Source organism: Dipodomys merriami, unplaced genomic scaffold (genome assembly GCF_024711535.1).
Source record: "Dipodomys merriami isolate MVZ:Mamm:240054 unplaced genomic scaffold, mDipMer1.0.p SCAF_307, whole genome shotgun sequence".
NCBI lineage: Eukaryota > Metazoa > Chordata > Mammalia > Rodentia > Heteromyidae > Dipodomys > Dipodomys merriami.
The window spans coordinates 1,186,945-1,210,121 of NW_027204571.1; the positions used below are offsets into that span (position 1 = coordinate 1,186,945).

General features: G+C 59.0%; 1 protein-coding gene across 1 annotated transcript; it reads left to right on the forward strand.

Moving 5' to 3' along the window:
- Positions 1-1,092: 1,092 nt before the first annotated feature.
- Positions 1,093-21,640, forward strand: LOC138840948 (B-cell CLL/lymphoma 7 protein family member A). Its single transcript, XM_070041399.1, has 6 exons — positions 1,093-1,325; positions 6,843-6,924; positions 9,340-9,436; positions 12,805-12,972; positions 18,023-18,141; positions 18,784-21,640. Exons 1-6 carry the CDS (start codon positions 1,234-1,236, stop codon positions 18,853-18,855), a joined length of 630 nt encoding a protein of 209 aa, XP_069897500.1. The 5' UTR covers positions 1,093-1,233; the 3' UTR covers positions 18,856-21,640.
- The last annotated feature ends 1,537 nt before the right edge of the window (positions 21,641-23,177 follow it).

Here is a 23,177-nt window from a genome sequence, read left to right on the forward strand (position 1 = left end):
AGTGTACAATTCAAGGACATTAATCTAGTCCCGGAAACTTTATATTATTACCAAAGAAAATATCCTCCCTCTAAGTTCCCAGCAACCTCTGGTGGAAGCTGGTCTCTCTGGATCTGCGGAGCTTAGAGCTCATGTAAGTGGAACCATGCGCTAGCCCACCCGTGGTAACTCAGCATGCTGTCAAGCAAGTTGACTCTTCTTCCTAACGGCATCAATTCTTTCCTTTTTGTGGCTGAATAATATTCCATTGTGTGGAGAGACAGCCATTCCTCTGTTGATGGCTGAATTTTTGACATATCTTCCTGTTAAAAATAGATTTATATAATTATATAGTATTCAATATACAACGTATGCCTGTGAATACATATTGTATAGTATAGTCAACAGACATATGTACACTCCATAGTAAATATACGTAAATCTATAATAATAAATACAGATAAAAACAGGTCCGTTCTTCTGCCGGGCCGTTGGCGCCCCAGCAGCCCCGGTCTGGGCGGCAGGCGCTGATGCAGGAGCGGCTCGGGGCTAGGCTGGGGTCCTCACACCGGTCCCCTCACCTGGTTCGGGACGAAACCGAGGAGGGGCGGGCGCAGCTAATCCCCGGACTCTGGCATCTTCCCGACCCGGATTCTCCGAGGGGCGGAGCCGGGGTGGGCGCCCCCCTGGCTGGTGCCCTTAGACGGGGCCGTCGCGAGCCCCCAACTCTTCCCTGCGTGGTGAGTCGCCGCCTCCGGGCCCGGGGCAGGAGCCGGCCGGAGAGGGGCTCCGGGGGAGGGGGGCGGGCCCGGCGGGGGGGGGGACGGGGAGGGCCCGGGAGGCCCCGCGGCGCCGCCGCCTCCCCGCGCGCCCGCGCCCTCCGCGCGCCGGCCCCGCGGCCGGGTGTCCGGCGCCCCTGCCCCGGAGTGCGGCGGCGCCCGGAGGCCGCGGCGCCAGCGGCGGCGGCGCTGCTCCGCCTGGCTCGGTGCAGCTGGCGCCCGGCGCTTGCGCACTGGGCCCCGGGCGCGCGGCGGCACCGGGCTTTGTGTGCGTGTGTGTGTGCGCGCGCGTGTGCGCCCGTGCCCGTGCCCGCGCCCGCGCCCGTGCCCCGGCTGTGCCTGTGCCCGTGTCTGTGTGTGTCTGTGTCGGTGTCTGTGTGTGAGCGGGCGGGCGGGCGGGCGCGAGCGAGCGTGGCCGCCGCGGAGCCGAGCAGGACCGGCGGGCGCGCTCCCCAGCTCTCTCCCCGCCAGAACCATGTCGGGCAGGTCGGTTCGAGCCGAGACCAGGAGCCGGGCCAAAGATGATATCAAGAGGGTCATGGCGGCTATCGAGAAAGTGCGCAAATGGTAAGCCGCGGCGCCGGCCCGCCCGCCCCGCTCCGCCCGTCGCGAGCCCCGGGGCCCCGGGACGCAGCGCCGCGGGGCCCGGAGTTGGCGGGGACGAGCGGGCGGCGCGCGGGCCGCCGGGTCACCTGCGCCGGGCGGGGGCCCGCGGCCGCCCAGGTGCGCTCGCGCCGGCGCCCGGCTGGCGCGGCGGTGCCCGCAGCCCGGAGGCGGCGGGGGCGCCCGAGCCGGGCGGCCGGCGCGGCGGACGAGCCCCGGCCGCGGCGCGCGGCTCCCGGGAGGGGGCGGCGGGGGTGGGGGGGTCGGGGCCGGCCCCAGAAGCCATTTCGTTTTGTGCAAGTCACATGAAAGCGGCTTCCCGCGCGCCGGGGCCGCGGGGCTGGCGGCGGCGGCGGGCAGAGCGCGAGCTCCATTGTGCAGGCAGCGATCGGGCCGCCGCCGCCGCCGCCTCGCCGCGCGCCCCGGCCCGGCCCGGCCCGCGCCGCCCGCCCTCCCCGCCCTCCCCGCCTCCCAGGCCCAGCGCCCTCGAGTCTGCGGAGTTTGCCGAGCGCCAGCCGTTTAAATTTAGCGCTTTGGGCTGCCTGGAGCGAGGGCTCCGGGCGAGGAGGGAAGGTGGGGGCGCCCACGAACCCGTCCGGGGCCGCGTCCGCCGCTCCCCAGCCTGCGGCCGCGTTTGTGTCCGCGGACGGAGCGTGGTTTTTGTTCTCTGCCGGAGGCGGGGGTCCGGCTGCGGGGTGGGGGCGCCGCGTGCATCCCACGCCGCTCCCGCCCGGACCCCGCGTGGCCTGCTTGGAGCCCGGCCTCCGCGGGGGTCTCGCCCGCCGGGCCCCGGGCGCGCGCGATCGCCGGGTCTGCTCGGACTTGTGGAAAACTCGCCGCCCCGCGCCGGGTCTCAACTTCATCCCGCTTTTCCCACGGCCTGCCCCGGGCCGGGCCCCCGCCCCGCCGTCCACCCCGCGCCTGGCCGGCCGGGCCCCGCCGCGCCGCCGCTGTCCGGGGGCGGCGGGTGTCGTTTCTGGCGTCCGGAACCCACGGGCGGCCCGACCCCGGCCTGGCGGCGTCACGAGCTCGCCAAACCCCCCCAGAAGGCGAGGGTCAATCAATAAAGCCCACGTGCTCCGGCCTCCCGGGAAGGGCGTCCGCGGGCGCCGGGCCGGGCCGGGCCGGTGCGGCTCCAGTGGGACAAAGAATGAGCCCTCCGCCCGAGGAGGAGGCTGACCAGAGCTGCGCCCGCCCTGCGGGGCGCCCGGGGTCCGACCCCAACCCTTTACAGATGGCAGAAGCAGCCGTAGGCCAACACACACTCGGAGGGAGCACACCGTCCCGGCCCCCCCCCCAGCTGTGCGCGGTCAGGGCCGGGGTCAGGCCCGTGCCGTCCTCCCCCGCCAGCTCCTGGAGGTGCGGCCCAGCCTCCAGCCCCAGGTTCCCGGCCAGGCCCTGACAGCTGGGCCCCACGCTGCCAGCTGTCCGGGGGAGAGCAGATGGGGCTTTCCACGCCGCGGGCGCCGGCCCCGGAGCGCCGGGCCCGGGCCAGCCGGCCTGACCAGCCTGCTGTGGGCCGGCGCAGGGCTGGGATGCGCCCAGGTTCGCCTCCCTCCCTGCTTCCAGACGCAGTGCTGCCCGTCCCGTCTCTGAAAACCTCAGCCTCTCTTGGTTGGGCTTCCATTTTACCTCTGTGCCTGGACCTTGGGTGACACATAAAACCCACTGCTTTAACCCTGGGGGTACGGGGGCTCTGCAGACCCCCTCCCCTCTGCTGCCGATCGAGGCTGGTTTAAGGTCAGACCCATAAAGTGCTCAGGAGTGCTTCTACATGTTTTTGGGGTGTGTGTGTGTTGTTTTGCCCCCTTGTAAGCAAAAGTGTAGTTTTACTGTGTTTTTCCCGGCCCTCCACCCCCTCCCCAGCCCTCCCCCCTGCCCCTGCCCCTGGCCTTGTGGTGCCTTTGGACTGGGTCTTCCCGCCAGCCCTGTAGGCTTTGGGGTTGTTGATTAACTGTGGCCACCAACCAAGCATCTCCTCACAGGCTGGGAAATAGGGTTGCCAGATTTAGCAAATAAAAACACAGAACACCCAGTTAAATTTGAATTTCAGATTCATAGCGAAGTGATTTTTAAAAATAAATGTGTCTGCTGCGAATTCAGCTCAGTAGTAGAACACGAGTTGAGCGCGCACAAGGAAGCCCCCGGGTTCAATCCCCGGCACCAACTACAGCAACAAAAGAAGTTTCTCAGTGCATGTGCATGCCATGTGGTGTCTGGGACACACTCACACCCGAACATGAATCCTTCAGTCTGAAATTTAAGTGTAACTAGGTGTCCTACATGTTACCAGAGGAGAACTGAGGCGTTTGGGCCTCTGTATCAGCTCGGAAGAAATGCCAGGCTGAGGTGTGTCCCGGTGGCTCCCCGCAGCCCCTCTGCCCTGCCCCTAGCCCCGTGGGAGAAAGCGGGCGGCCAGCGGGGCTCCCCGGTTCTCACGGCCGCCGCTTCTCCTCTCCTCTCAGTCTGCTGTCCTGGCCAGGCAGGCTGGGAGACAGGCAGACAGAAGATGGCTGAAGGGAAACAAAATGGTGGGTTCTTGTGTGGGAAACGGGGTTCAGTGTGGGTGGAGAAGGGCAGGGGAAGGGACTCATTGGGTGGGTGCCAAGCTGCCAGGGAGCACAGGGTGGGGGGCCCCTCAGCCCTTAGACTGGGGTCCCACCGGTTACTTGTTATGAAGATGGGGGGTCTGCTCCCATGGAAAGGTGGAGACTAGCCCCTCGGGCCCCACTTGGGCGTCTCGGGGTGTGCTGCCAGGCACATGTAGGTAACGTGGACCCCAGTCTGTGGGTCAGGGTCAGCTGTGAGTCTCGGTCTCCTGCTACGGTGTCAGGGTGTCAGTGTGGCCCGTAGTGAGCAGGAAGTGAGGGACCCTTTCTCAGAGTTGGTGCTTCACGACACCCAGATGGTTGGTCGCCTTGGCTAGCCCTAGCACCCGACCCAGGAGAACATTGGAGTCTGGCCTTTGTCTGGAGAATCTGGGTTGGGTGTGTGTAGTTTGTATAGGAGTCCATGCTGGTAAGGAGTGTCTGGGGCTGTGTTCCTTCATCTGGGACCCCGTTTCAGCCCAGGAAGTCTGATGGGAAGAGAGAGGCGCTGCCGCCAAGTTGGCCAGGAAGGGGCCATCCAGTCAGGAGGGCTCGGGGGGCACCCAGGGCAGCTTCGGAGCTCTGTTGGGGCACAGCCCCCGTGCGTACACACTGCAAGAGGAGGGTTTCCGCGGAGCGGTGGTGTGTCATCTGCAGCCAGCCGTCGCTCCGCAGGGCATGCTGGCCCAGATTGCCTTTATATCTGGAGTCTTTTTTTCTTCGTCTTTAAGTTTGGCAATCAAATCAAATTTTTAAAAGTAGTGCACGGGCCAGAGCAAACATCCCTGTGGGCTGTGTTTGTCACCTCGCTTAAGGTAATGGGAGCCGCCTAGCGCCCCATGGGAGCAGCTGCATTCTGGGTTGAAGGCCTGGATGCGGGGGGTGGGGGGGGGCAGTGTGGGAAGGAAGCCTCCCCTGCTTCTCTGAGCCCATGTGCTGGCTTGACATCTGCGAGCCCAGAACTCCCTCAGCACCTCCAGCCCAGCCCCAGCCTCTCCCAGAGAGGCCACTGACCAAGTCAGTCAGAGGTCAGTTCCAAGGTCAGCTTCTGCAAAGCACCCTTGCCTTTGTCCTGCAGCCCCAACATGTTCCCATCCAACAATGCCCCTGAGGGCGGTGGGCTGGTGGCTCACCCTGTCATCCTAGCTACTCAGGAGGCTGAGATCTGAGGACCATGGTTCAAAGCCAGCCCAGCCCGGGTAGGAAAGTCCATGAGACTCTCATTTCCTGTTGACCACCAGAAAAGCAGATGTGGACTAGTGGCTTAAAGTAATAGAGCACTAGCCATGACTAAAAAGAGCTCAGGGACAGCACCCAAGCCCTGGGTTTAAGCCCCGTGACCAACAAAAAACAATAAACCTCCCAAAGAGCCTGTTCCCTCCCTGGGTTGACTTGGGAACTGGCTCCACTGACGGCTGGGCCAGCGCAAGTAGAAGGATCTGGAAGAAGCCGGCTTTATTCAGCTCGTGGCTGGCCCTCAGTGCCTGAAGCCCCCAGGAAGTTCAGACATCTTGGCCAGTGCCCCTGTGAAGTCCAGAGCTTTGCGCGTGCGCGTCTTGAGTTTGTTGATTTCCTGAGCCCCGGCTGGGGGGTAGGGAGTGGCCTTGGCCATTTGTGTGGGATTCTAACAGTCCGGGCTTGTTTGTCCGGCTTCTGGTAAGATGAACCCATCGTTTTCTCAGGCTGGTGGACTCTGGAGTCGGCACCTGAACCCAGTTTCTGTTTTGTCACCTACTGACACAGTTTCCCTCAACCTCCCACTTCAACGTCTACCTACCCCTGGGTGACAGCGGGCCCTCCCTTGGCCTTTTGGGAGTTCCTGAGAACGAGGGCCTGCGTGCGCCGGGCTTGCTGTGGAGGCTGGCGCGGGGTGGGCCTGGGCTCAGGACGGCGCGCTGGTCGCGGCACTGCCAGTCACCGAGCTGAGCGACGGCGGATGAGTCAGTGGAGATGGTGAAAGCCGGGGGGCTGGGGGACACACGGGACCCCCTCATCACCTGCCTTGATGAAGTCACTCTCTTCTAAAAGGGGCAGGGCTGGGGCCTGACAGGGTCTCCCACAAAACAGCACAGAATCAAAGGTTTGGAAAGACGAGTTCACCTCCACGTGCCTCGGTGTCTCTCTCTGTCAGGTGGGGAGGTGACATTTGCTGCCACTTAGGCCTGTATAGAAGCCGGAGCTGTGCTTGGGCCCCTAAAAGTCTGCGGTGACACAGGTGGGGCGCTGCAAGGGGGGCGGCGTGCCAGGGCCACACACGCACAGGGGCAGAGCCCAACAAGGAGACCGTCCTCGGGCCACGGAGCGCTGGGTTCCAGCAGGATGGAGTTGAGCTTCCTTGGGGGGCCCTCGGTGGCCCTGTGCTGTGCCCGCGTGTCAGGGCGCGTCTGGACTCACTAGGCTCCTCGAAGGCAGGGAGCAGATTCCCCCCCCCCGAGATGGTGGGGGAGAGGTGCCCCCAAGCCCCGGCTCCTCAGATGCGCGGTCTCTGGGTGTTTAGTGAGGGAGTGACGGGGGGGCGGGGCACGTAGTCATCTAGAAGGCCGAGTGGCAGGGGGGAGCGAGCGATTACTGTCCCCCCACCTTGCCTTCTCACAGCGTGTCATTTTCTGCTCATCCGTAAGCCTGCCTCGCAGCGGGGGCCCTGGCGTCTGTCCCCCCAGCCGCCGCCAGGGACTCCAGCCAGCAGGGGAGGGGGGGAGGGGGGTGGACGTGCGCTCCTCCTACCCCGTGGCTTGTCCCGAGGCCCCACGGGCCAGGGCCGAGCATGGTCCTCCAGCACCCGCTCCGCCCCGCTGCCCTGGCCACCAGGGGGGAGCCACGACCTGCCCTGTCCCCAGGGAGCAGAGCGGCTGACCCCGCAGCCCCATCACAGGCTCTTCCTCCTCCTCTGCAGGGAGAAGAAGTGGGTGACTGTTGGTGACACATCTCTGCGGATCTACAAGTGGGTCCCCGTGACAGAGCCGAAGGTTGACGATGTGAGTGTGAGGCTGGTCTGCGGTGGGGCCGCCCGCTGCCGCCCGCTGCCATGGGGCCCTGGGCCAATGCCGCCAGGAGGCGCCAGGGCCCAGATTGGGTCTAGACTGCTGGACCTGTGTCCGACCCCTCATGGTCCCTCTCTCCGGGGTGTAAGCCGTGTCTTCCGTGCTGAGGCCTGGGTTGCCTCAGTACAGGGCTGCCCCCCCCCATTGTGGCACTAAGCACTGACCGTCCTCCCAGCCCTGGGTCCAGGCTGCACAGAACTGCCCACTTCTCAGGCTGCACCTGTGGAGTTGATCATCTTTAGATCTCTCCTCAGGGGTCAGGGGAGGACACAGGCTCAGAGAGGTGAAGCCACGTTTCCAGGGTCATCGGCCTTCTGCTGGTTGGGGTTGATGGTGGAGTTGGGTGGGGGGGCGGGGTGGGAACAGGGAGCAGGGGCACTGGAACAGGTTCCCAGTGGGAGGTGGGAGTCTGGCTGGCCTCGTCCACTAGAGGGAGCTGGAGTGGCTGTCTCTGCCATCTTCACTTTCTGGCCTAACAAGTCTCGGGGCTCCAAGCAGGGCTAAGACTGTGAGATCCGTCACAGGCTGGCGGGCCTGTGCTGTCCCTGCTAGGAGCCTCAGTCCCTCGGTGAGTCTCTGACGGGCGAGCAGGGCAGCCCGGCTCCTGGCTGCCGGCTCCTGGCTTTGGCCTCGCCATTGTTAGGTGGTAGAGAAACGCCTGTTGCATTGGAGAAGATGTGTTCCCTGCTCTCAAGGAATGTCTAATCTCGTTGGGGAAGATAATTATAGAATAGCATGAAACAGACATGAGGGAGGTGCCAAGTGGAACATGACCAAGGAGAAAATGTAATAGACGGCCGCCGGAGTGCAGGGCAGAGCTGCGGGCTGGTCACAGGCCGCTGCGGATGGGCGGCAGGCGCGCTGGGCAGGGCTAGTGCTCCTGTTTTGTTTTGTTTTTTGGGTGGTGCTTGGTGACGTTTCTAGCTGAGCTAATGCAGTCTGTCACCTGGAGAGGACACGGTGCTAACCCGTCTCCCCTCTGAGCTAGGAGGTAGAGTACTCCATTTTGCCCATTCTCTCCTTCCCCTGTGCCAGGCCACGGATCCCAGCCCAGCTCAGTCACTAAGATGCAGATTCCTGGTCCCTGCCCCAGATGGTAGATTCAGAACCCGGGAAGGCTGGGGCTGGAATCCACGATGTGAAGTGACAAACCCTTTGTTGTTGTAGACAGTACCCAATTATTATACAGTAACACTGTTTTATTTTTTAAAATTACAACTCTGTTACTTTTAATGAATTAATTTAAAATTTTTTCACTAGGCTGGGAAGGTGGCTCAGTGGTAGAGTGCTTGCCTTGCATGCATGAGACCGTGGGTTTGATTCCTCAGTACCACATAAGCAGAAAAAGCTAAAAAAAAAAAAAATTTTAGTGCTGGTCCTAGGCCTTGAACTCAGGGCCGAGGTGCTGACCCTTAGCATTTTTTTTTTTTTTTTTTTGGTTGCGTGGCTTGAACTCAGGGCTGGGTGTTGTCACTGAGCCTCTGTGCTCAAGGCTAGCACTCTACCACTTCACTTGATCCACAGCTCTACTTTTTTTTTTTTCTGAATAGTTTATTGGAGGTAATAGTTTCAACAGACTTTTCTACCTGGGATGGCTTTGAACCATGATCCTCAGATTTTAGCCACTAGGATTCCAGGTGTGAGCCACCAGAGCCCGGCTCGGCCCTTAGCTTTTTTGCGCAAGGCTGACACTCTACCACTGACATTGTTGCCACAGCTCTACTTTTGGCTTTTTGGAGATTAAAAAAAAAAAAGAAGAAGTCTCTCAGGCTCTTCTGCCCGGTCTGGCTTTGAGCTGCGATGCTCAGCTCTCAGGCTGTGTAGCTAATGGACAGCGGTGGTTTCTAACATGCTTCTCTGCGGCTCTGGTGGCGTGCCCGCCCAGCATGCGCACGGCCCTGTATGATTCTTAGCACTGATGGAAAAAAAGATGAAAATAGGATGGCACCAAAAGTATCTCCTTCACCCCCACCCTTCTGGGTTTTCTATCCTTCACAACACTTGGAGGAAGGCAGCCTCCGGGGGGCCGGGCTGCCAGAGCTTTGGCGGAGGGCGGGGGGGTCCTGGGCTCCTCTGTGCATGGCTTCAGACGGGGCAGTGGGTGGCCTTTCCCGAGAGAAGCAGCATTCTGCCAGCGTGGTGTGTGCAGGCCACAGGTGATGGCCCCAGAAACCAATTCCAGCGTGGGCACGGCCCGCACTGCCTAGACTTGGGGGCTCCAAGTTGACCAGAGGAATCCGACATTCCTACCGCTCCCCGGGGTTGGCATGTGTGCCTCTGTGCACACGCGCACACACACACACACTCACAACTTAGTGACCTGGTTTCTGCTCCCATTTTCCCCTCCAGAAAAACAAGAATAAGAAGAAGGGTAAAGACGAGAAGTGCGGCTCGGAGGTGACCACTCCGGAGGACAGCTCGTCTCCGGGGATGATGGACATGCACGGTGAGCGCCGCGGAGAGCCTCTGCCCGCGTCTCCGCGCGTGCGCGCGCCCAGCCTTTGCGATGCTCTCAGTTGTGTTTTTGTTTTTCCAGCAGGTTTGTTCACATTCCAGGCAAGGGGTAGGAGGGCTGGGCAAGAGTGAGAGGCCTCTGTGCCAAGGAGAAGGCTTCCGTGAAGGAGGGCAAGTTTGTTTACCCCAGTGCCCCAGGCCAAGAAACACAGAGAAACCAGGGATATAAATACAAGACCTTCTCTCCACTCGAGACCAAGCTCACAGACATTTCCATGGGCCCTGTGTGCCCAGGCGGGGGTTGGAGGGTATATGTTTCTTTTTCCTCCCAGGCTGGGATACCAGACCAGTGAGTGCACTGCCCGCTTCCGTCTTGCTCTGCTTCTGGCTCACTCTGGACTGGGCTCTGACGTCCAGTTCACCGCGGCAGCGCCTGCACGCCTTCCACCCACCCTGCCTGCCCGGCTTGCTGGCCGCCTTGGTTTGAAAGCTTGTAGCCTGAAAGCCACAGGCACCCGTGGCTCACGCCTGTAATCCTAGCTACTCACAAGGCTGAGATCTGAGGATCAGAGTTCAAAGCCAGCTGGGCAGGGAAGTTTGTGAGACTTATCTCTAGTTAACTATCAAATGGAGGTGTGACTCAAGTAATAGAGCACCAGCCTTGAGCAAAAAAGCTAAGCCAGAGCAAGAAGCCCTGAGTCCAAGGCCTAGTGTTTGTACACACACACACACACACACACACACACACACACACGCACGCACGCACACACACACACACACACACACACACACACAATTGTGACTCTGTCCTCTGTGAAGTGTAGTCCAGTAGCATGATTTAACTTGTGTCCTGGGGTCTCCTCCTTGCTGGTGTTGTTTTCTCTTCCTCATGTGGCTTCATGAAATGTCCGCACACCACACACGCATGTCAACCAGCCCAGCTCAGAACACCCAGCTTCCTGGCCAGCCACGGTGAGCCCTCGAACCCTCCTGCTCTTTCCTGCCCCACAGAAAGCCACAAACCAGATTCATGCATAAATGCTCTGTTTTGTTTTTGTTTTTGTTTTTTATGTGTGTGTCGGTAGTGGGCCTTGGGAGAGTGGCCTGGCTGGGGATTGGAGGCTGGATGGGGTGGGGGTGGGTATGGGGGGGAACGTTGTAGGACAGAGGTCAGGCGACCAGGCCAGGCTATACCATAGAGCCTGGGCTACTCATTCAACCTCCACCGCATTTAAATCCATGGGATGTGCCCAGCAATAACCCACTGCCTGAGAGTCACCGTGACAAATCAGTAACCGCTTAAAAGCTGCTTTGGAGTCAGCCGGGCGCTGGTGGCTCATGCCTGTAATCCTAGCTACTCAGGATGCTGAGATCTGAGGATCAAGGTACAAAGCCAGCCCAGGCAGGAAAGTCCATGAGACTCATCTCCAATAAACCACTCAGGAAACCAGAAGTGGCGCTGTGGCTCCAGCGGTAGAGCACGCGCCTTGAGCTGAAGAGCACAGGGACAGCGCCCAGGCCCGGAGTTCAAGCCCCACGACCGACCAAAAAAAAAAGCTTTTGAGTCTTAACAGCTACGGTTAAGAAGGTGGCGCAGTGCAGCATGAATAGCAAGGTTCCATTTTATAGATGAAGAAACTGAGGCTCAGAGAGCCAGGCACCAGTGTTTTCATAACTGAGTTCTAGCCCCAGTACTGCCCCAAGACCAAGAAGAACAAGGTGACTATACATGTTTTTGCTCAGAGCCTGGTACAGAGTAGTACCCAGGAATGTTGGGGGCTTTTTTTTTTTAATTGCCCTGACTCTAGGTGCACTGTGACTGGAAAAGATAACCTCAGATGACGGTGATTTTTTTGTTGTTGTTGTGGGGCTTGAACCCTGGGCCTGGGCGCTGTCCCTCAGCTCTTCAGTTCAAGGCTAACGCTTTACCACTTGAGCCACAGCACCACTTCTGGTTTTCTAGTGGTTCATTGGAGATCAGAGTCTCACGGCCTTTCCCTCCTGAGATGGCTTTGAACCTCGATCCTCAGGTCTCAGCCTTCTGAGTAGCTGGGATTACAGGTGTGAGTCACTGCGCCAGGCTAGATAGTGATACTTTTTAAGTGACCACTTGGGTATCTGCAGGTTTATAAACACCAGGCCATGTTTGCTGCATCCAGTTTTCTAAATAAACAGGAGGCCATGCGCCGCCCTTGCGCATAGAGGGCAGCCTGCAGGGCCGTGCCCTCTTGCCTGCGGCAAGCAGTCGGAAGCCCGATGTTGGAGGCCGCACCGCACCGTCCGGCGCATTCCTGCGTGCGCTCCAGCCAGTGGCATTTTTCTGTGCCCGCTGTGCCATGATCACATCTTACAAAATCAACAGTAAGCCGGGCGCTGGTGGCTCACGCCTGTAATCCTAGCTATTCAGGAGGCTGAGATCTGAGGATCGCGGTTCAAAGCCAGCCCGGGCAGGAGAGACCGTGAGACTCCTATCTCCAATAAACCACCAGAAAACCGGAAGTGGCGCTGTAGCTCAAGTGGTAGAGCGCTCGCCTTGAGCTGAAGAGCTGAGGGACAGCGCCCAGGCCCAGAGTTCAAGCCCCACGACCGACAAAAACAAAAACAAACAAACAAAAAAAAAATCAACAGTAATCCTGTAATAGCTTGAAAAGCCCAGACCATATGCAGATTTTCCCTACGGCTCCACAGTGTGGTACAGCGGGCACATTCCAACCCGACCCAAGTTATGTCCATGCATCATATTTCGTCCTCCGTTCTCTCAAGTTTCTTTAATCTTCGGCAATCTTCCCTGATCCCTCCTTTCTTGCTTTGAGTGTGTGCGCGTGTGCAAGACCTCCTGCCTTCTACGGGCTGGCGCTCCACCAGCTGAGCCACACCTCCCTTCCCCGTTATTGTGCAGTAACCCAAGTCAGTCTAGAGGTGTGGAATGTTCTGGTTTCGTGGATCATGTCTGTTCTTCCTATTGCTTTGTGGTTCCATGCAGACATTTTCTGGCTGTCTTCGCCCAGAATTAGATATTTTAAATAAGTCGGCAAAATAACAATAATAGTAATAAAAAGGAACACATCGGGCCTCCGGACGCCCTGTGCTCCCTGCGGGAGCCGGGCAGCGGGAGCCCGGCAGCGGGAGCCGGGCAGCGGAAGCCCGGCAGCGGGAGCCCGGCAGCGGCGGCCCAGGCCGCGCTCAGCATCCTGTGCCTCACAGGAGCCAGGGCGGCCGGGCAGCCAGGAGCCGGCGGCCGACCTGCGCCTTCCTGGGAGAGCTTCGGCGGGGCTCTAAGCACTGAGGCATGGGCGGCTGAGCCTCACCCCTGCCTCTCCGCTGCTGCCGATGTCATCTGCGCCCTCTTCCCCCACACAGACGACAACAGCAACCAGAGCTCCATAGCGGACGCCTCCCCCATCAAGCAGGAGAACAGCAGCCACTCCAGCCCCGCTCCAGAGCCCACCGCAGCCGTGCCCAGTGATGGCGCCGAAGCCAAGGCAGACGAGGTGCAGACCGACGGGAAGGAGCACCCTGGGACTGAAGGTACAACACTGCCCTCTGGGGCAGGGATGTGGAGGGGTCACCCTCCAGCCAGCCTGAAGTCAGTCATGGGACGGGTATTTAGGGAGGCCCTGTCACATGCCAGCCCCATACCATGACAGCAGAAGAGAGGTAAGAGAATGTATCCCCGTTGAGGCGACCCAACTGAGCATTGCAGGCAGAGGAGCAGGCAGTGCAAAGGCCCTGAGGCAGGAGCAGGGGTGGGGGTGATGGGAGAAGAGTGGATAGAAGTCTAGAAAAGTAACATGGGGACTGGGAATGTGGCTTAATGGTAGAGCACTTGCCTGGTATGCATGAGGCCCTGGGTTCGATTCCTCGGTGCCACATAAGTTAAATAAAGGTAAAATAAAAGCAAAGTAACACGGTCAGAGAGGAGCTTGGGCTTCCAGTGTGATGAGCTCCAAAGGCTGCCGTGGCTTCCCAGGCAGGCAGCAACTGGGGGTGACATCACTAAAGAGCTCAGAGCTCAGCACAGGACAGAGCAGCTCAGAGCAGAGGACAGAGCAGCCGAGGGCCAGGGTGGGGGCGGGGCCTGAACCGGGGGCGGTGGGGGGAGGCGGGATCTGGCTATGTTTTTCCATCGCCTTTTGAAAGTCAGTTGTCAGCGTGGGGACATGTCATGGTGGCACTGGCCTACGTCTTGTTTGCTTGTTTGTGGCGCTCGCGAGCCCCACGTCTCTCTCCTGCGTGGGGATGACAGGCCCCGGGCCGCGTGCTCCGGAGAGCGAGAGCATCCCCGTACAGAACCATCCTGCTGCTGCAGGTGTTCATCGCCGTGCGTTTGCAAGGAGGGAAGGTGACACTGGCTTACGGTTTCAGTGCCGGCTGTGGGTGCGTGTGGTGGAGGGTGCTCACCCCGGGCTGTCTAGAAGGTGGAGACGGACAGGAAAGGACCGCGGACAGCGCACCTGTCAGAGGCAGGCCCGGTGGCCCCGGCGCCGCCGCCTTACAAACCAGTGCTGCGGCGTGGGCCAGGCGGCGGCGCGGCGGGGCTGCGGAGCCCGGCTGTCATCTCCCGCAGGCGGCCCCACACCGGGTCAGTCTGCACCCCGTGAGATTGTAACACCCCTCTTAGAACACCTCCGGGACCAGGGGACCAGCGTGGTGGCCCCGGGGCTGGGGTGAGCCCCAGAGTGCCATCCCCAGTACCACAGAAGCAAAAGCCCTGGCTGGTCCTGGCAGGCAGAGCGTCGCCGCGGGGCGGGACAGACAGGACTTCCCGTGGGGGTCATTGGTTCCCAACTTTCTCTTTTTTTTCCGGTACTGAGGTTTGAACTCAGGGCTTCATGCTGGCTAGACAGGCACTGTATTACTTGAGCCACACTTCCAGACCTTTTTTTTTTCTCTCTCTCTCTATTTCATTTTATTTATTTTTGTGCCAGTCCTGGGGCTTGAACGCAGGCCCTGGGCACTGTCGCTGAGCTTTTGTACTCAAAGCCAGCGCCCTACCACTTGAGCCACAGCTCCAGCTCTGGCTTTTTGGTATGCATTTAATTGGAGACAAGAATCTTACAGACTTTGCTGCCTGCGCTGGCTTTGAACCACCATCCTCTGACGTCAGCCTCCTGAGTCGCTAGGATCGCAGGCGTGAGCCACCGGCATTCTGCTTCTGGTTATTTTTAAGATAAGGTCCTGCTTTGTGCCCAGGCAGGCCTGGACTATGATCCTCCAATATATTCTTCCTGCTATAACTGGCAGGTATACTTCACTGTACGTAGCTATTGGTTAGCATAGGGTCTCTAGAACTTTCTTATCCCCATCCTTTTTTTTTTTTTTTTTTGGTCAGTCATGGGGCTTGAACTCTGGGCCTGGGCGCTGTCCCTCAGCGCTTCAGCTCAAGGCGAGCGCTCTACCACTTGAGCCACAGCACCACTTCCAGCTTTTTCTGTTTATGTGGTGCCGAGGAATTGAACCCAGGGCCTCATGTATACAAGGCAAGCACTCTACCACTGAGCCACCTTCCCAGCCCCTCTAGAACTTTCTTATCCCCATCTCTTTTTTTTTTTTTTTTTTGGTCTGGTCATGGGGCCTGAACTCTGGGCCTGGGCGCTGTCCCTCAGCTCTTCAGCTCAAGGCTAGCGCTCTACCACTTGAGCCACAGCGCCACTTCCGGCTTTTTTCTTTTTGCTTATGTGGTGCTGAGGAATCGAACCCAGGGCCTCAGGCATGCAAGGCAAGCACTCTACCACTGAGCCACCTTCCCAGTCCTTATCCCCATCTCTTGCTGGCCTGGAACCATTGGTCTTCCCAGTCTTCTCCTCCCAGGAAGCTAAGATTACAGGCATGGGCCACCGGCACATGGCCACCATTTTTGTTTTCTTTTAAATACTCGGTCCTCTAGGTAGTTTCCAACACCTGTGTCTTGGTACCTTTGTGCAGGTTCATACGGGACCTGTGCCCTGCAGGAGACCTTGGTCATGGTGCTTGTCTAGCAACACGCGCGCGCGCGCACACACACACACACACATGTATGGAACTAAAGTGTAGGTAGATGTAGCAGGAGTTCTCATGGCCGATATTTCCCCAGATGGAGGAGGGGTGACCCTGCAGGAAAGGGTGCCAGCAGCACCCCGGGGTCCTCCGACTACAGGCCAGTGTCCCTGCCCCTGCAGTGGGACACCTGCAATGTCCCCGGCAATGTCCCCGAGGGGAGCACACTGCTGACATCTGTCCCTCACAGCTCTCGGGCTACACGGCACCCCGGGCTTCCTGAGCCAGGGTCCTGGCTGGTGTCCTTAACTATGTGGCCCTGGGCAAGGCCACCCCTCACCCCCCAACCCCTCCCTCCCGTGTACCTCCTGTTTCCTTGTTCCTAAAATGGGGCGGATAGACGTGGCCACCCTGCAGGGTGGCGGCGGGCGGGCGGGCGGGCGGGCGGGCGGGCGGGCCGCGTGTAGCTGGGGTGCGGGCGGGCACAGGCACGTCTGTGGGCGTGCCCCAGCTTTGTTCCCTCCCTCATGATGCCTGCCCCACGCCCCACTTCTCCTGAGTCTGGGGGTCCCTTTTCCACCCAGGGCCCGTCAGATCTCAGACGCAGGAGTGTGTTTGGGGACTGCACGCGTGTCGCCATGCGTGTCACCATGCATTTCACACCCTCCCATTTGCGCAGCCCCGCCCCCAGGTGGGGCTTGGACCGGACCCACCCCAGGGTCCTCTCCTGGCCCCCAGGCCCGGGGCCTGCGCAGGAACAGCACAGGTGAGAGGCGCAGCCGCTGACCTTGCCGTGAACTTGTTTACCACCCCGCGAGCTCAGGCAGTGACGTAATGGCCAACTCCCGGACTAAATTTAGGCCCCAGGAAAATCAAGTTTCCCCTGGGTGTACTTGAGCAGGCTCCCTGCGCCCGCAGCCCGGCCCGGCCCGGCCCAAGGCTCTGCTCTCTGCAAACCCCAGGAAAGGCCGAGGGGGGCAGAGGGGGGGTGCACCGGAGACAGCCACTCTCCTGATGCAGAGCTGGGCTTAGCCCCAGGGCCCACTCCCCAGGGCCCACTCCCCAGGGCCCACTCCCCAGGGCCCACTCCCCAGGGCCCACTCCCCAGGGCCCACTCCCCAGGGCCCACTCCCCAGGGCCCACTCCCCAGGGCCCACTCCCCAGGGCCCACGGGAGAAAACGCTGTCACCGTTTTCAGGTGCACAGCGATTGGCACGTAGAACCGTCGCTACGTTGTGCCACCACCTCTTTAGTTCACCCCCAAAAGAAACTCCCTACTCCCCAGTCCCTCGCTCTCATCCTGTCCCCCGTCCCCACACCGCCGCTCGGCTTCCGGCCCGTGTGGAGTGATTTCCCCGCGCAGGGCCTGGGAGACAACGTGCCTTCCGGTCCACACGCATTTGCCTCCGGCTTCTGCGGAGTTAGCCTCCCGTCAGGTTCGCCCACGAGTGCATTTTGGTGCTGCCGTTCAGCCTTTCTGACTGAAGAGTGCTCCATCTTATGGACAGACCTCCTGTTTATCCATTCAGCCCATTTACGGGTAGGCTGTTCCCACCTTTGGCCTATTTTGAATAGTGCTGTTGTGAACATTAACGTTCAAATATTTATTTGAGCCGGGCGTGATGCCACATGCCTGCAATTCCAGCCACTCTGGAGAGATAGAACTTCAATTCAAGGCCAGTCCAGGCAAAATCAAGAGGCACTATCTGCTGGGCACCAATGGTGCATGCCTAGTTACTGAGGAGGCTCAGATCTGAGGATCAGGGTTCAAAGCCAGCCCAGGCAGGAAAGTCTCTGTTAAGCACCAAAATAGCCAGAAGTGGAGCTGTGATAATTAGCCTTCAGCAAAAAACGCTCCAGGACAGCACTCAAGCCCTAAGTTCAAGCATCAGGAGTAACACAAAGAAAGGGGGAGGGGGGTGCTATCTGAAGAAAACCCCAACGCAAAGCAGGCTGAGTGGGGCTCAACAGTTGCTTGAATTTTTGTTCTTGGTTGTGCCAGTGCTGGGCTTGAAAGCAAAGCCTGGGAGCTGTCCCTCAGCATGTTTCTCCACAAGGTTGGTACTCTACTACTTGAGCCACAGCTCCACTTCCAGCTTTTGCTTGTTAATTGGAGACAAGAGTCTCACAGATGTTCCTGCCACGGCTGGCTTTGACCCACGATGCTTAGATCTCAGCCTCCTGAGTAGCTGGGATTACAGGCATGCGCGACCCTGCCAGGCTAAGCACTCATGTTATGGAGACAACTATTTACAAAGGTTCAGCTCCCTCTGACAGAAACCAGAGAAGCAACAGCCACGATTGCTGGGCTGCATTGTGTCCAGCAGAGGGCGCCAGGCGCTTGCAGCGTTGTAAAGTGGTCCCCCTTCCATTGGGCAATAGTAGGGACCGAAGGGAGGGGTGAGGACTCGGGGAACAGCCTGCAGCCCACTTGTGGCCTGGCTGCTTAAATCAGCTTTGGTAACAAACCAAAGGCATCTCATTCCCCCCGCCCCCCAAATTATCCCCGAGAGTCAGGCCACACAACTGCGCAGTGTCCGGTGATTTTAGTACATGTCTGAAAATCTCTCCTTGCCTCTTGCCCCACCCCCACCCCTATCAGATGCTTCTGAGGAGCAGAATTCACAGCCTTCGCTGGAAAACTCGAACAGCTCAGAGAAAGCAGATCGGCAGCCGTCCGCAGAGTCGGGGCTGGCAGCGGACACATGCACAGTCTCTCAGGTAGCCAGGTCTCAGGCGGCCGGGCTGGCGAGGGCCCGGGCTGGCGAGGGCCCGGGCTGGCGGGGGCCAGGCTGGCGGGGGGCCCGGGCTGGCGGGGGGCCGGGCTGGCGGGGGCCAGGCTGGCGGGGGGGCCCGGGCTGGCGGGGCCCAGGCTGGTGGGGCCCGGGCTGGCGGGGACCCGGGCTGGCGGGGGCTGGGTGGAGGCTGAAGGCACTCACTGCTATTGGACCCCAAGACAAATCCCCAGAAATCTAAAGGCCAGGTCACCCTTTGGAATTTGACATGCGGGCCCCTCCCGTGGGGGCCGCCAGTGGAGAAAAAGGGGGCAGCAAGTGCCTTTGGGGCCCAGGCCGTGTGCACACCAAGGCTGCTTCTTCCCCCAGAATAATGTGACACATCCATTCAGTAAACACTGAGCCTGGGCCTTCGGGAGACCGCCTCAGAGCTGGTGCAGGTGACCCTGAGCCGCACACAGATGGCTTCCCTCCCAGCCCAGGACACGGGAGGCTGGGCGGGGAAGACCCCTGGCCCTGCTCAGGCTTGGGCTGGTGACACAGGACTTTGTCGATGGCCAGAACATTTGGGTGTGAAAATGCTTTATTGACCAGTGTCCCTCTCTCCCCGTCCCCCGCCCCCCGCCAGGATTTGGAAGGAGCACCGCCCTCTAAAAAGATGAAGCTGGAGCCTTGTCAACAGAACTCGGAGGAGATGTAGGCGCTGAGTTGAACCCTCTGGTCCGTGTTCATCAGCAGGTTTTATTCTAGAACAACGGTGCCCGAGCGATTCTTCTTGGGCGCAGACAGAACTACTAACATTTCAAGTTTACCAAGTGCAAATCCAAGAAAACCTAGAACGGCGTAACTTCTCAAGACACTGAAGAACTGCTGTGAAGCAAACCCGAGCCTCCCCGGAGGCAGGCCACGGCTCAGGAGCGTCCGCACACTGTCTCGGAAGCCAAGATTCCATTTGTGTTGCTGCTGTATCCCCTCCCCGTCTCTATTTAACGAAATAAGCTATGCGAGGGTGGTACCAATCAGGAATTCGCTTTTCATCCGGGGCTTTTCACTGTTCAACCAATTCCTTCCGCTTTCTTTTTTTGTGCCTTGTGCCCTTGAGGTGACCTCTGGCATGTTCTCTAGGTTTTTTGCATCTCTTTTTGCAAAATGCCCCCTCCTTTTGGTTGAGGCGGCAACTGCCATACTCCTCTCCCCTCTTCCCCTCTCCCCCCTCTCCCTCCCCCCCTGCCCGAGGAACAGGCAGGGTTGGAGCCACAGTGGAGCAGGTGCCCCTGGGCTGGCTTGATTTCAGGGGGTGGTGCTGGGGCCTGCCCCGAGCCCTGGGTGGGGTGAGGCCCAGCCCCCAAGGACTGACCTCCTGGGCCCAAGCGGGGTGGCCCAGAAGGGCATGCAGAGCCCTCAGATTCTGTTCCCGCTTCCCCTCCTCCCCCTCCCCCACCATCACCGCCACCCCAGCACCGCTTTTTCCCAGGCCTCCGAAGACAAAGTGGCTTCTCTGGCTGAGCTAGCCAGCGGCAGACGCGGACGCTGCGGGGCTGGGGCTGCGGGGCTGGGGCAGCGCGGCGCGCGGGCAGGCGGGCGGCAGGAGTGGCTGGTGCTGAACTTCCTCACAGGGACAGATGTTGCGTGGATTTCAAATCCGCGGAAACCTGCTGCCCTCTGCCCCGCTCCCTGGGCAAGACTGCAGCCGGCAAGCCCGCTTGCTCCCGCGTCCTGTGCTGACCCCCAGAGCCTCATTCCTAGCAGCGCCGCTGCCGCCGCCGCCGCCGCCACGGAGCCGGCCTTGAAGATTGGGCCTTAAAGGCCCAAAACCAGGCACAGAGGAACTGGAAAGATTTGCACACCCTCCAGAAAGGAGCAGCCGGATCTCCCGTTCCCATCCCGCCCAGGCCAGGCGGGGAGGGTTTCCTCGGGCTCACGCCAGTGGAGACCCACGGCCCTGGTGGAACCGCCTGACTGCTGAGTTCTGAGGCCCGGTTTGCTTTTAATGAATATACAGACTCCTCAGACCTTTAAGCCTTTTCCTAAGCTTTCTTTACTGCACTGGAGTTCTGACTCCCTTTTGAGTTGTTGTGTTACTGGGGTGGGGGCGGGGCCTGTGGGTTCTGGTTTTTGTTCTTGTTTTTGTTTTGCTAATTGGTGCATAATGCAGGTACCACCTTTGATGTGTGGATCTTTCTCTCCCGCAGCCAGGTTCCATTTTTCTAAGAGTTTCTGAGGGTGAAGCTCCTCGATTTTTTTTTTTTAATTTTAAAGGGAGCTTATCTATTTCCTGCACTTCAAGAAGAATCAAAATGTTCCTGAATTTCAAATACCTCATGCGAAATGTCTCCTGAAATAAGGGAAAAAAAAAAAACTTTGAAAATCTTCAATGTTAAAGTTAACAATGCTGAAAGGTTTTTGTCTTAAAGGAAAAAAAAAAATCCTTGTACTTGTCCACTCGGCCCGTGGGGCAGTCAGTTCTGCGGGGAGCTGCTGTGTATCTTGGCCCAGGAAGCCGGGAGACACGCGACCTCCGAAGGATCTCAAGGTCAAGTCAAGGCAGTTTTGGATCCTAGAGAGCTAGGGCAATGTTTTTCTTTGCAGCGAAACTCCATTTTGACGAAAGATGAAATGAGGATATTTATTTCTTTTTGTTTAACTATTTTTATTTTTGGAAAATGAGAAGGTTACGAGAGAGAGGGCTGCCAGGGAAGCCAACACACCCATCCCTAGACGCGGCCGGCCCAGGGCTGCCTTCCTCCGGGACAGGCCGGGGGCTTGGCGGAGTCCGGGAGTCTGGGCCGCAGGTGATGATCCCCCATGCCCAGGCTGTCATTTGTTTTTCTCTGAAGTGCCTGAAGGTAGGAATGGGCTGGCGGTGGGGACCAGGTGGCCCCATCCCCAGCCACGCCAGGCAAAGCGCCAGCAGCCCTGCCCTCCATGCTGGCCGGGAAGGCCTTCCACGCGGAATGGTCAGACTGCAGAATCCTACGTGCTTCCTTCCCTGCTGCAGCCGCTGCCCCCGCCCCTGCGCCCCTCGCCCGCTCCCCCCACAGAAACGAAGACCTTTCAGCCGGCCGGGGTGGGGGTCCTAAGCAAATGCCTTCCGTGGACATCAGGCCCCGTGGCCTCAAGGGCTCCCAGGGCAAACTTAACCCCCCCCCCCGAAAAAAACTTGAAAGTGGGGGAGCTGTGGCTACACATTCCACAAAGTGCTGGCACTTAACACCCGTCGCCCAGAAGGCCCTGGGTCGATCTGTAGGGTGGTGTCACGGTTCGGAATGTGCTTCACCGCCGAGGACCTGGTTAGAGGTATATGAGACCTTATTTTCACCGTTCCTTGATTTGTTGTTTCTTTCCTCTTAAGGTCTTTTTTTTTTTTTTTTGGCGTGTTGTACAGCAGTATAATTTTTCACTTATTTATTCCATCCAGTAGATACGATTTGTACAATGTACAATGGTTCCATTTCGGAGAATAAAAAAAAATAACTCAACCCACGAGTACATTGTTTTTGTAGTTTTACAGTATAAAGAGGAGGAAGCGTGGGAGAAATGTCCCCTCCCAGCTGCCGTAGCGCTGCACAGCTGCGGCTACACATCCAGACTGCTCGCCTGGGGAATTGCCCTGGTATCTGCCATTATCAGGCACCAGTGGGTGCAGGCCAGCCACCGCTGCTCTAACGGGACAGGTAGGCGTGGCGCTGGTCACCCTTGGGTAGCTAATATGACCAGCCAGTGCCCCACTCTGAAAGCTGTTCCTGGGATCCAGGGTAGAACGCAGTAATAGGGTGCGTGCCTTGCATCCTTGTGTGCAGTCATCCCTAGCATGCAGAAAGCTTATAAAAATAGCTAGACAAAAGCCATCCCTCACTTTCACACACGCGCACTCTCCAGGCCTGCTCTGGTGCGGTGCTTGTTTGCTGCATTCTGGATGTGGAGGCTCTGGCCTTCAAGGTTGGGAGTTGGGAGCGGGGAGTGTGGGGAAGCCACTGGTGGATTGCAGGCTTGTGTTGTTTTCCCGGCATCAAGTCCTGGCTGGAACCAGAATCTTCTGTCCTGTTCTTGGCCCTCCTTCCTGCCTGGATTTTCTTTCTTTTTAATTTCTGCTTTGGTACTCACTTCCTCTTCCAGCCAAAACCCTGCTACGGCCTGGTGAGCCTCCTCAGGCGGGGGTGGCAAGACAGTTCTGGGATGGCTGGCCAAGGCTCCCTGTTGGCCAGAATGGCCCATCCGTGTTGCCCTGCTTGCCTCTCCCCCTTTCCAGTCTTTCCGAACACAGTGCAGAGTCTGTACCGGAATTGGTCATTCAGCCCTGTCGGCTCCTGATAGGGGAAGTTCCGCTGGACAAAACACAGATCACAGGACTGACTTGCTCAACAGTAAGAAAGGAAGAGCTGCCGTGAGCGGGCTGCGTTCCTGTTCTGTGTCCACGGCTAATGCTCCTGGGATCACGGCCTTCCTTGCTCTCTGTGCGTCGCCAGCCCCCAGGGCCTGAGGCTCCAGAGGAGCCCTGCTTCCCTCTCAGAGTCTCTCCTGGGGTCCTGTCTCCCTTGGGACACTGGTTCCCACAGATGCCCCGAGTGGCATGGGTGGCTTTCTCTCTCTTCTTGGTGGACATCACTGAGCTGCGCATCCAAGGGGCGCTCATGGTGACAGTACATTTGACTCCTCACGGCCCAGCATGGCAGCGGGGAGCAGACAATCCACCTCCCCCACTACACAGAATGTAAAATCGAGGCCAGGGAGTAATGGGAAAAGTTCCTATAAAGGTCTGTGGCTCACATACTCACTTCTCAGGAGGCTGAGATCTGAGGACTGTGGTTTGAAGCCAACCCAGGCAGACAGATCTGAGAGACTTATCTCCACTTAACCAGCAAAATGTTAGAAGTGGAGATGTGGTTCAAGTAGTACAGTACCAGCCTTGAGTGAAGATGCTAAGGGAGGTGTGAGGCCCTGAGTTCAAGCCCCAGTACTGGCACACACACACTCACACACACACTCACACAATCACACCCACCCAGAGCTTTTATAGAATTG